We start from the raw sequence: 13,421 nt of genomic DNA on the forward strand, positions 1-13,421 counted from the left end.
AAAGTGCAGGACTCCAATCAAGGGACCTGAGGGGTCGTTTCATGGGAGCCTGATAGGAGATTAATGCCCCCGAATCACAGGCTGCATGAATCGGATGCCTTGTTGCAGCCATGTAATGACTAGCCCATGAGGCCGGTTCCCAGTGGCTTCTCCCAGCCCCACTGCCTAGACTGATCGGTCTCTCAATATACACACATAAGGAGAGACGTGTCAGTCTGGGACACTTATCTCTTGGCCTAGTCATCTGAAAGATAGTAAAAACATACATGGCTGCACTCATGCATCCAGTGCCTCTGGTTCGAGCAGCATGAATCTGTCAGTTTCCCTTTAATAAGTACAAAATCCGCCATTAATAGTATAGTTGCAGCTGCCTTGAGCTCATGTTTCTGGGAACCAATGCAAAACACGTTATAGACCCCAGAGAGGCCTTGGATCCCCACAGGCAGCAGGGTTCAGGTGCAAATACTCCTTGTGCACCTCCCGTAGCAATACAATCTGTAACTTACAGAAACATTGGCCCGCTGCATTGCTCTGCCTGTAAAGCAGGAGCTTCCCACTAAATATTACATGTAAGTCACCAGCTCTTCAAAACCCATGCGGTGATGTATTGCTGCACAACTTGGCAGATTTGGTGCCGGTTACAAAAATGTACGCTGTACAGTCATCATATATTCCTCCTCTATTGCTGATAAATGGGTAAAAATTGCAAAGTGCTTGTGAAAATGAGCATCTTTGCCATTTACCTCTTTTTAAAAATCGTCTCCATTCTCAAGATTGGATGGATTTTTAATTCTATAGTTTAAAATTGATGCTTAGGTCACAGTCCACCTCAGCAGTCTATCAGAAGTAGGGTTCCTAGGCAAGGAACGTGTGTTTACAAGCTTTTTTTTTTTTGCTTTGGAGCTTGTAAGCGCTGCGCTGGCTATGAAGCTGGCAGCATTGTCCTCCGATGCCTCTGCTTGCAGCATGGCAGAGTGCACAGTTCAGACCAGCGGAGGAACCATTTTGCTGGTCTGAACTAGCAATCTTCAGATGCCCACTGGAATTAGGAGGATGGGAAGCGTTGTGCTTCTGAAGAAAGAAAATGAGAAAACCCATGTAATAATGTAAAAGAATACAACCTCATTCATGAATAGTACCTGATCCCATAGTGCTGCAGCCACTTGATCTATTACTGCTCCCAGCTCTCGGTACTCTCCTGAGTATCGGATATAGGCCCATGTACACAGGGTGATGAGCGTGAGTCCCATAATCATGTTACAAAGACTAGCAATAATGTCCAGGCCTATGAAGCCGGTGACTGCAGCCAACACGTAGGTGATGAATATGACCACGAACAGCGTGGCCGGGGTGCGGGCAGCGTGGAATATATTCTTGCTGTCATTGTGCTTGATGTATTGGACATAAAGCTCATCAATCTCATTCTCTAGTTGCTGGAGGTATCGCCGGCTGAACTCTTCGCCTCCCATTTTCTTCACACCCCGGAAAAGCTTGACAGAATCTTCCTTCAGCTCCTGGTGCTTATGCTGCAGGTCAGTGGGGGCCAAAAATGGTCTGTCCCCTCCACACACCTTTGGCGAGTAAAAAAGGGTGGGGGGAAAAATCAAATCAGCATTTACCTAAATTTAGGGCAGTATTATTAAGTCTGCCCCACTGAGATAGCACTGATGATAATCCACACCTGGACGCATCTAGAGACTGGACCCCTGCTTGGTAAATCTGGCCCTTAGCGTGAGGCCAAATTCAGACATCCATATATCACGATCCGAGTTCAGGTCTGATCTGAAGTAAATGGCCTCATAAGTACTCGGACTGTGATATCCGGAAGTCTGAACTCGGCCTTATTGTTGAGCCATTGTAGAAGATTTCACCTTGGCCGCATCTCTTACCTCTTCCATTTTCTTATTATACAAATCTTTTGCTGTGGCCACGGCTGCGAGATTGTTTGCTTCTGCTGTGGCCTAATAATAAAAGAACAAAACAAGAATAGTGATTAATCATTCTTCCACATATAAGGATACTATTTCTATACAGACAGACAGATAAGTGACTGGCGCTGCCGATCTGATGGCAGGATACACTTTCCAATATAAACGTGCATGCTCGGCTCGTGCTCATTCCACTGGGGACAGGGCCTGGTGGACTTTAGGCTACCTGATGGCAATCACCTTCGGGAATATATTTAGGAAAAAAAAAGTCTGCACGATGTATACAATTTCTTCTGAACATGCAGTACAAGAGTTTTATTATATGGAGTCCATACGTGGAAATAACTACGTTTTCTATTTATTAAGTGTCCTTACACTGTTTACAGCAAGTAAGAGAAACTTACCTGTAACATTGACTTTGGATGTGGTAGCTCCTCGCCTTGATAGATCTTGATATAGGCCTGTTATGGAATAAAGCACTTTTATGTTACTTGGCAGATGACACAGGGTCACAATTCAGCACTGTTGAGATTTAATCTGCAGGTATCGTTGAGCACTTATATTGTGCTCAACCTGACTTAAAGCAATTTGAAAGGTGCTAATATACCCTGGCCCACAGTTCTCTCACTCATTTCCCCCATACACAGGAGCACACGGGCTTGGGGAGAGCAGAATAAGATGCTGTAGGGTTTATTATTATTATTATTATTTATTGTTATAGCGCCATTTATTCCATGGCGCTTTACAAGTGAGGAGGGGTATACATAATAAAAACAAGTACAATAATCTTGAACAATACAAGTCATAACTGGTACAGTAGGAGAGAGGACCCTGCCCGCGAAGGCTCACAATCTACAAGCGATGGGTGAGAATACAGTAGGTGAGGATAGAGCTGATCGTGCAGCGGTTGGTTGATCGGTGGTTACTGCAGGTTGTAGGCTTGTCGGAAGAGGTGGGTCTTCAGATTCTTTTTGAAGGTTTCGATGGTGGGCGAGAGTCTGATGTGTTGTGGTAGAGGGTTCCAGAGTAGGGGTGATACGCGAGAGAAATCTTGTATACGATTGTGGGAAGAGGAGATAAGAGGGGAGTAGAGAAGGAGATCTTGTGAGGATCGGAGGTTGCGTGTAGGAAAGTACCGGGAGATGAGGTCACAGATGTAAGGAGGAGACAGGTTGTGGATGGCTTTGTACGTCATGGTTAGGGTTTTGTACTGGAGTCTCTGGGCAATGGGGAGCCAGTGAAGGGATTGACAGAGGGGAGAGGCCAGAGAATAGCGGGGGGACAGGTGGATTAGTCGGGCAGCAGAGTTTAGAATAGATTGGAGGGATGCGAGAGTGTTTGAGGGGAGGCCACAGAGCAGGAGGTTGCAGTAGTCAAGGCGAGAGATGATGAGGGCATGGACTAGGGTTTTTGCAGATTTTTGGTTGACGGTTTATCTGCCAACAGATCGAAAGGATTGGGCAATTTAATGGAGACCACACAATCATCTCCTTCTCCGACATCATCCGTCAGAATAGAGACCAAAATACTGATTTGATGGCCCTGCCAATATTGGTGGCCTGAAATCTAATGTGTGGGCTGCCAGGCACTGTCTGTTGGATGAATGGTCATCTAGCGATCGCTCGGTACGCTGATACAACCATGCATATTCTAGAACATATTGCCATTATGTTCGTTCGAAGAAATCACACATGCTTAATGACACCCACCGAGCGAAAGACTAAAGACCGATCTGGAAACATTATCTTTTGTGCACAGGCCAACTATGTGATCTATCTGCGGTGGCCAGGCTCCTGGGCAAGGATTGTAGCACTGATGTATTTTACTCACTTATATTGTCCTTTACACATATTGTCATCGCTGTCCCCACTGAAGCTCACTAAATTTGGAGAACTCGAAGAAAACCTACGTAAACACAGGAAGAACATACAATCTCCTTGGATATTGTGCACTGCACAATATCCTACATTCCACAATCTTTCCCTCTGCAGCTATGTATTTATAGATCACATCATCCCCTTGGGGCCCTGGAACAAGGACACAAAGTCATATATATTTATTATGTGCAGTCAAATTCTTTGAAGAACGGAAATCTAACACCGCTTCTCATCTGCTCCTGTATGTGACGGTAAAGAAACAGCAGAGAATTCATTGTAGACGGCATCTGCAAAAATGCCAAATTTCCCGGGAAATGTGAGTAAACATACAGTATATTAGTCTACCAGCACATATTGTATTTATTATAATGCAGTCTCTGTGCAGCGATAATGATGGCTCCTGTGAATTCTGACATTATTTTTTCTGTTTGGCACCTCGCTGTGAATGATGGGCACAAAAGGTTTAAATCCACATCAATAAACACATTATAAAACTGCAGAAGTGAATGGCAACCATATGGTCAGCGGAAAGAGACCAGACGCGCGTCAATGGATATCTGGTTACAATCAAGGGCCACATGTTGGACAAGGTAAGGACATGGAGAAACTGGGGTCTCTATTACGGAAAGGTAGTGCTCGGTGCTCATAGCTCCAACTGTGTTAACTACATTTAAAAATAAATTTGTTTCATTGATGTAAGTAAATAAAACTTACGTGCGTTATTAATATATTCCATAGTGCATGTCATTATACAGCTCCATACAGTGGGTACTGAAAGTATTCAGACCCCTTTAAATTTTTCACTGTTTCATTGCAGCCATTTGTTATATTCAAAAAAGTTCATTTTTTTCTCAGTAATGTACACTCTGCGCCCCATCTTGACTGAAAAAAACAGAAATGTAGTAATTTTTGCAAATTTACTAAAAAAGAAAAACTGAAATATCACATGGTCATAAGTATTCAGACCCTTTGCTCAGTATTGAGTAGAAGCACCCTTTTGAGCTAGTACAGCCATGAGTCTTCTTGGGAATGATGCAACAAGTTTTTCACACCTGGATTTGGGGATTCTCTTCCATTCTTCCTTGCAGATCCTCTCCAGTTCCGTCAGGTTGGATGGTGAACGCTGGTGGACAGCCATTTTCAGGTCTCTCCAGAGATGCTCAATTGGGTTTAGGTCAGGCCTCTGGCTGGGCCAGTCAAGAATGGTCACAGAGTTGTTCTGAAGCCACTCCTTGGTTAATTTAGCTGTGTTCTTAGGGTCATTGTCTTGTTAGAAGGTAAACCTTCATCCAAGTCTGAGGTCCAGAGAACTCTGGAAGAGGTTTTCATCCAGGATATCTGTGCCTTGCCATAATTCTGTCTCTGAGCTCCTTGGCCAGTTCCTTTGACCTCATGATTCTCATTTGGTCTGACATGCACTGTGAGCTGTGAGGTCTTACATAGACAGGTGTGTGCCCTTCCAAATCAAGTCCTATCAGTTTAATTAAACACATATGGACTCCAATGAAGGAGTAGAACGATCTCAAGGAGGATCACAAGGAAATGGACAGCATTTGACTTAAATATGAGTGTCTGAGCAAAGGGTCTGAATACTTATGACCATGTGATATTTCAGTTTTTCTTTTTTTATTAAATTTGCAAAAATGTCTATATTTCTGTTTTATTTTTCAGTCAAGATGGGGTGCAGAGTGTACATTAATGAGAAAAAAATTTACTTTTTTGAATTTACCATATGGCTGCAATGAAACAAAGAGTGAAACATTTAAAGGGGTCTGAATACTTTCCATACCCACTGTATAGTGCCAGGCCATGTGTTACTCATCCATATGGACACAAAAAATAAATACCTTGAAATATTCCACTAAACCACGGCAGGTTATTTTATTGCCATTGATTTCTTTAACGTCCAGGTTTTCTGGTCTCAGGAGCCATGGTATAAAAACTTTCAAATGCCTTATGAATTCTTCATCTATCTCTGTAATGACAAATGCAGCCTTGTATTCTCTGATATTTATATAGTGTTCACCTACTGCATAACAAAAGACTGACTTACTCACTCCAGCCAAATAAAAGGGATTTCCAACAGTACAAAAAAAAAGAAAATGTGAAGGCAAAAAAGGAACTATATATCGTAATTTGGAAATTTGTATACACAAATCATATGTAAACAAATTGCGGTGTCGCAATTTATTAGGGGTCATCTTCTATAGGGGTATTAGTATAATATGAAGTGATGGCATATTGCTAGGATATGTCATCACTGTATGAATGTTGGGGTCTGACCTCTGGACACCTCGCAATCCTGCAAATGATGGGTCGCAGCGCTAATTTAGTGCTGCCATACCTGCACTGTTTTATCATGCACAACAGCACAAAGGCTCCAATTTCCTGCACAGCTGGGAGGCAATGAACAGAGGAGACTTAAGGCCCCGTCTCACATAGCGATTTACCAACGATCACGACCAGCGATACGACCTGGCCGTGATCGTTGGTAAGTCGTTGTGTGGTCGCTGGGGAGCTGTCACACAGACAGCTCTCTCCAGCGACCAACGATCAGGGGAACGACTTTGGCATCGTTGAAACTGTCTTCAATGATGCCGAAGTCCCCCTGCAGCACCCGGGTAACCAGGGTAAACATCGGGTTACTAAGCGCAGGGCCGCGCTTAGTAACCCGATGTTTACCCTGGTTACCAAAAAAAACAAACAGTACATACTCGCCTTTCGGTGTCCGTCAGGTCCCTTGCCGTCTGCTTCCTGCTCTGACTGAGCCGCCATACAGTGAGAGCAGAGCGCAGCGGTGACGTCACTGCTATGCTGCGCTCTCACTGTACGGCGGCACTCAGAGCAGGAAGCAGACGGCAAGGGACCTGACGGACACTGAAAGGCGAGTATGTACTGTTTGTTTTTTTTGGTAACCAGGGTAAACATCGGGTTACTAAGCGCGGCCCTGCGCTTAGTAACCCGATGTTTACCCTGGTTACCAGTGAAGACATCGCTGGATCGGTGTCACACACACCGATTCAGCAATGTCAGCGGGACCTCAACGACCAAAAAACGGTCCAGGCCATTCCGACACGACCAGCGATCTCACAGCAGGGGCCTGATCGCTGGCACGTGTCACACATAGCGAGATCGCTACTGAGGTCGCTGTTGCGTCACAAAACTAGTGACTCAGCAGCGATCTCGCTAGCGATCTCGCTATGTGAGACGGGACCTTTAGAAATCAGCGCTGTGGTCAATTCATTCTCAGGATCAATGGGGGGGCAGGTGCAGATTTTAAACCCACACTGAACATAAAGTAATGGCCCTGATTTACTGCTATCATGAATACTATAGCCTGCTTCCAGTAAGTCTTACTGTCACTTAACTCTCCGCTGCAAGCTATCCTAAATTCAGCGCCAGGATCATGTTTCTAACCCAATTGCTACACCAATGCCTCCAAACTGTTCCAGTCATTGCACAGGTTGCCCATCTACTAAACAATACAATCTAAACGTTTCACACTCGCCCACAAAGCTCTCCACAGTGCTGCACTGCCCTACATCTCCTCATCTTGGTCTACCATCCTACACATGTTCTCCACAGTGCGCACTGTCCTACATCTCCTCCTCATCTTGGTCTACCATCCTACACATGTTGTCCACAGTGCTGCACTGTCTTACATCTCCTCATCTCGGTGTACCACCCTACACATGTTCTCCACAATGCTCCACTGTCCTACATCTCCTCATCTCTGTCTACCACCCTACACATCTTCTCCAAAGTGCTGCACTGTCCTACATCTCATCTCAGTCTACCACTCTACACATCTTCTCAGCAGTGCTGCACTGTCTTACATCTCCTCATCTCGGTCTACCACCCTGCACATGTTCTCCACAGTGCTACACTGTCCTACATCTCCTCATCACGGTCTACCATCCTACACATGTTCTCCACAGTGCTACACTGTCCTACATCTCCTCATCTCGGTCTACCATCCTACACATGTTCTCCACAGTGCTGCATTGTCCTACATCTCCTCATCTCGGTCTACCACCCTACAAATGTTCTCCACTGTGCTGCAGTGTCCTACATCTCCTCATCTCGGTCCACCACCCTACACATCTTCTCCAAAGTGCTGCACCATCCTATATCTCCTCCTCAACTTGGTTTACCACCCTACACGTTTTCCACAGTGCTGCACTGCCTTACATCTCCACCTCATCTCAGTTTACCACTCTACACACCTTCTCACGACTTCAGCAAAGCATTTGACAAAGTATGTGATACTATCCTTATTGAAAAAATGACCAAGTATGGAATGGAGAAGGCAACTGTTAGGTGGAATCATAACTGGCTTAGTGATCGGACCCAAAGAGTGGTAATAAATGGCTGCACATCCAGTTGGAAGAATGTCTCAAGTGGGGTACCACAAGGTTCTGTCCTGGACCCTGTGTTGTTTAACATCTTTAGCAATTATTTAGAAAAAGGAATTGAGGGCAAACTGATTAAATTTGCTGATGACACAAAACTAGGAGGGATAGCTAACACTAGAGAAGAGAGAGGATTCAAAAAGATCTAAACAAACTGGAACTGTGGGCAGAAACTAACAGAATGATTTTTAACAGGGACAAATGCTAAGTTCTACATCTGGGCAAGAAAAATGAAAAAAGCATATACAGAATGGGAGGAATAGGGCTAAGCAACAGCACGTGTGAAAAAGACTTGGGTTTACTAATAGATGACAGAATGCATATGAGTCAACAGTGTGATGCAGCAGCAAAAAAGGCAAACACAATTCTGGGTTGTATTAACAAAAGCATAGAGTCTAGATCATGTGAAGTAATTATTGCCCTCTACTCCTCCTTGGTCAGACCTCATCTGGAATACTGTGTCCAGTTCTGGGAACCACATTTTAAAAAAAGACATGAACAAAGTAGAGCAAGTTCTGAGAAGATCTACCAGAATGGTGACCGGTCTGCAAACACTGTCCTATGAGGAACGGTTAGAGGATTTGGAAATGTTTAACTTGAAAAAGAGAAGACAGAGTAGACTTAATAGCTGTCTACAAAAATCTGAAGGGATGTAACACTGTAGATGGATCAGTTTTATTCTCATTTGCACAAGGAAAAACTAAAATCAATGGAATTAAACTGAATGGGAGGAGACAAATTAGATATTAGAAAAAAAAAACATTTGACAGTGAGGGTGATCAACAAGTGGAACAGACTGCTATGAGAGGTGGTGAGTTCTCCTTCAATGGAAGTCTTCAAACAGAGGATGGAGAGACATCTGTCTGCGATGGTTTAGTGAATCTTGCATTGAGCAGGGAGTTGGACCAGATGACCCAAGAGTTCCAATCCAATTTTAACATTCTATGATTCTCCACAGTGCTGCACCGCCCTACTTCTGGTCCTCATCTCTGTCTACCACCCTCCACATCTTCATAGTGCTACACAGCCCTACATCTCCTCCTCATCTCTGTCTACCACTCTCCAGATCTTCTCTACGGTGCTCCACTGCCCTACATCTCCTCCTCATCTCTGTCTACCACCCTCCACATCTTCTCCACTGTGCTACACTGCCCTACATCTCATTTGGCTAACACCCTAGCTGTGCTCTCTGTTCAGCTTATGATCTAATACTAACATCATCCATAATCCAAACCTCCCACTTCTGTCTTTTCTCATGCTGCACCAATTCCCTGGATTGTGTTACCCCAGACATTTATTATTATTATTATTATTATTATTATTATTGCGCCATTTATTCCATGGTGCTTTATATTTAGTTGAAATCAGGATCCCACACATGTTTTGCATTCTGAAACAGTTCACATATGTACATACACAAATACTAGCTGTTGTCTAGTTTATGCAGTTTATGTGTATTACCCTGATTTAAAAAAAAAAAAAAAGATGTCTGCAACATTATACTATACAATCACTTTTACCTTTAATATCACTTCTATGTCCTTATAGATTGTAAGCTCTGGTGATCAGAGCCATCACTCCTAGTGCTTGGATGGAAATAACCCTGCAATATGTGATTAAAGTGTAGGTATATCAAGGATAACCAAAGGAACGGTACGAGTGACCCACCTTTAAGTTTGCCATCAAATTTTGGATTTGTAGCCACGGTGAGACCTGGATGTGGCAGCAGGAAGCAGGAGATGTTGGTGAAGCAGGAGTGGATATGTTTTCTCACATTTTGGAGCTCTTCATGTTGGTTTTCGGATACCTGGAGTAACGCAGAACGTAAAGTGTTTACTTCATGGTCTTGACAATTAAAATTACACACGTTTATTCAGCGGCTAAAATTGGGCTGAGGCCTTAAAGACGCAGTACTGTGTTATGTCACATCAATGAATCAGATTACATTTAGAATTAGATTAGAGGGCGCATCGATTTTCACAGGATCTGCTGACAATAGAATATGTAAGGAGAATGAACAGGTTGATCTCTTGATCAGATCACCTGGAGATACGCAGTGACAGAGGTCGTTGCAGTCGATTATCCCACTTCCCCCAGCTAAATCACCTGTTTAGGAGGAAGTTTTAGCCATATTATCAGACAGGAATCAGACTTTTCTTTGTTTTTACAAATTTTAAAATGCTCATACCTTCAGACGTTTTTCTAAAAACTTTGATCCTCCCTCTGCTCCGTATGGGAATTCATATGGAAAACTCCAGTCACGTACCAGGAAAATCAAAGACTATGGGGAAAAAAAATTAAATTATTAATATCATTTTGGTTCGGATACAGAATATACAGCCCATAGATTTGACTTCCATATAAAATCACACAGCTGCGGTACCTTGCCTTACACAGGATAAAGCCGGATTCACACATCCAAAAACTCATTGTGCGAGTGTGGACTGCAATGTACGGATCGGTTACGGGTCTCATCATACATGTATCTCTGTCTATCACCTGCAGCCAGACCGGACATTGCAGTCCATACTTGGACCATGAATATTGGACATGTGAAAATGGCCAACAGAGAAGAACTACTGACGACCGGTGGAAGAAACGAAGAGCAAAGGAACAACCAAATCTGAGCACCAAGTGGTAAGTGAAAGCGTATCGTGCCATGGGACAAATGCACAACAGATTTTCTTTTCGGAAAAGTTGTAGAAATGCCATCCACACAATGTAGAGGAAATCCGCAGCATAGATTGGCCACCGAGGCTGCCGCATGCCAATTTCATACTTTGCTATATACAGGGTACAAGGTATTTCTGCAAAGACATCCATGTCCAGTTTTACATCCGTGTAAAATGGACCATTTTTATTCATTTTCCCTCTGTGTTGCATCTATTTTTTTCTTATCCCTTTATAAAAACCACAGGTAGGCTGGATTAACTTTAGTTATTCAGTGACTCTTGAAAATGGATTCGTTCAAAATAAAGTCCATGTTTTATCTGTTTTCTATGGAGCCCCACAAACTTTAATTGTAGAGTCTGATCCGGATGAGGATAGGACCTGCTCTGAGGCTCACAGACTGGACACACAGGGCCACTTTTTTTTAAAACTGGTGTGTGTATGGATGAATGAAACTCTATGGGTTACCGTTATGTGGTCCAGGAAAAAAAATGGACAGGACTAGGATGTGTACAATGGACGTGTGAATGTATACTAAGGATAACACGAGCTGCATCATGATGTTTTCAGAATCTTGCGGCCATTGGGATTGGGTTATTAGCATCCTAATAGTCTGAGAGGCCTTTTACTTCTGTATCAGCCTCCATCTGGGCATCATCAGTCCCAGATCATAGGAGGAACAAACCGGATTATGCACCACTGCAAGAACAATCATCTGCATTATGACACAAATGCCTTTTTCTCACATATTACAGCACATTTGCTCCAGGAAGCAGCCGATTTATCAGGAAGGAGTGGCGTTTATCTATTACTGGTGTGCAGACATTCTCTGGACGATCCCGTGCTTGACCCGCTCAGAGAGCTTGCCTGGGAAGATCTCCAAAATAACTTGTGATTGGAAACATGTGCGACAAGATATGACACCGGCCATCTCCAAGACATCCTAATCCCATTCTTCATAAATAAAAATGTTGGTGACATTTCCTTCCGGCTATTTCCCCACTGTGCCAGGAAAAATATGTGACAAGTCTGCCGACTCATCATTGGATATACATCCAGGGCTGAAAGCATTAAGCTACTTACGGTAGCGGCATTTCTCGGAGGCCCATGACAGCTCGACGAGAGAGGGGATCCGCCCATTAGGAACAGGAAACCTACAGATACAAAAGGGCGGCACCTCTCCCATGCATCAGTTGTATTTCAGAGCCTTGAGAGGACTACCGCGGTTAGTGGCACACAAAAATATACATTATATACAGTTTATATACAATATTATAACCCATATATTGGAACTGGGTATCATACGTGAGATATATACATTATAGGAGGTGCAACCCCCACGTGAATAGGGAGGGAACTAAGGGTGCTGTCATGGGCCTCCGAGAAATGCCGCTACCGTAAGTAGCTTAATGCTTTACTCGGACTCCCATGACAGCACGACGAGAGAATTACAGAGATGTAACACTACCTTAGGGAGGGACTATAGCTTGCAGCACCCTTAACCCGAAGGTGAGATCAGAGGAGGCCCCTAAATCCAACCTATAGTGTTTAAAGAAGGTGGATGGGGATGACCATGTGGCCGCCTTACATATCTGGTCGATTGATACTCCAGATCTTTCCGCCCAGGATGTAGCCATGTCTCTGGTGGAATGCGCCCTCAGATTCTGCGGAGTCGGACCCCCACCTGCAGTATAAGCCAAAGAGATAGCCTCCCTAATCCACTTCGCTAGTGTGTACTTTGATACTCTGAGTCCCTTTCTAGGGTTTTGGAAAGATAAAAATAACGCATTATCTTTTTTCCATGTATCAGTAACAGAGATGTATTGTAACAGGCATCTCCTAACGTCTAGTGTATGGAGTAGCTCTTCTTTAGGGTTGGAGGGATTGGGAAGAAAGGATGGTAAAACTATCTCCTGTGACCTGTGAAACCGTGATGACACTTTTGGTAAATAGGCTGGGTCCGGTCTGAGGACTACCCTATCTGGCAGAAACTCTGTGTAAGGGGAAATTCTGGAGAGAGCTTGTATGTCCCCTACCCTACGGGCAGATGTTATCGCTACCAGAAATGCTGTTTTAAGGGATAGGGCCTTGATTGAAGCTGATTGTAATGGTTCAAACGGCTCTCTAGTCAATGCTGACAGGACTAGATTAAGATCCCACGGCATAGATCTATCCTTATGTATGGGTCTAGCCCTGCTAGAAGCTTTAATGAACCTTGAGATCCAATAATTATTGGCGATGTTACAGGAAAACAAGGCCCCTAGGGCCGAGACTTGTACCTTTAGGGTACTAGTGGATAGATCTAGCTCTAAGCCCCTTTGCAGGAATTCTAAGATCTGTTTTATAGGAATTCCCTCCTCTAAATTAAAGTCAGAAGAGGCTAGGAATTTCCGCCAGGTTCTAGCATAGATTGTTGTTGTAATCTGCTTTCTACTTTTCATAAGGGTTTCAATCAAATTTGGGGAGAACCCTTTGTCCCTCAGTAACGCCCTCTCAAACTCCATGCCTTTAAATGGAGATTCTTTACTTGAGGA

The 13,421-nt window shown here is 43.7% G+C and overlaps 1 protein-coding gene and 1 long non-coding RNA gene across 3 annotated transcripts in view; one reads left to right on the forward strand and one right to left on the reverse strand.

Annotated features, from left to right (window-relative positions):
- ATL1 (atlastin GTPase 1) overlaps positions 1-13,421 on the reverse strand; it is a 54,788-nt gene that overhangs the window by 1,751 nt on the left and 39,616 nt on the right. For both annotated transcript variants that reach the window (XM_077267324.1, XM_077267323.1), the window contains exons 7-12: positions 10,406-10,498; positions 9,886-10,024; positions 5,653-5,780; positions 2,333-2,389; positions 1,890-1,961; positions 1,140-1,571 (exon numbers count right to left, since the gene is read on the reverse strand). In XM_077267324.1, the coding sequence (XP_077123439.1) occupies positions 1,140-1,571; positions 1,890-1,961; positions 2,333-2,389; positions 5,653-5,780; positions 9,886-10,024; positions 10,406-10,498 (921 nt within the window). The remainder of the gene's footprint in view (positions 1-1,139; positions 1,572-1,889; positions 1,962-2,332; positions 2,390-5,652; positions 5,781-9,885; positions 10,025-10,405; positions 10,499-13,421) is intronic.
- Positions 4,010-10,854, forward strand: LOC143777680 (uncharacterized). The gene is made up of 3 exons (XR_013216396.1): positions 4,010-4,121; positions 4,267-4,395; positions 10,723-10,854. It is a non-coding gene; the product is annotated as an uncharacterized LOC143777680 (long non-coding RNA).

Source organism: Ranitomeya variabilis, chromosome 1, assembly GCF_051348905.1.
Source record: "Ranitomeya variabilis isolate aRanVar5 chromosome 1, aRanVar5.hap1, whole genome shotgun sequence".
Classification (NCBI taxonomy): Eukaryota; Metazoa; Chordata; class Amphibia; order Anura; family Dendrobatidae; genus Ranitomeya; species Ranitomeya variabilis.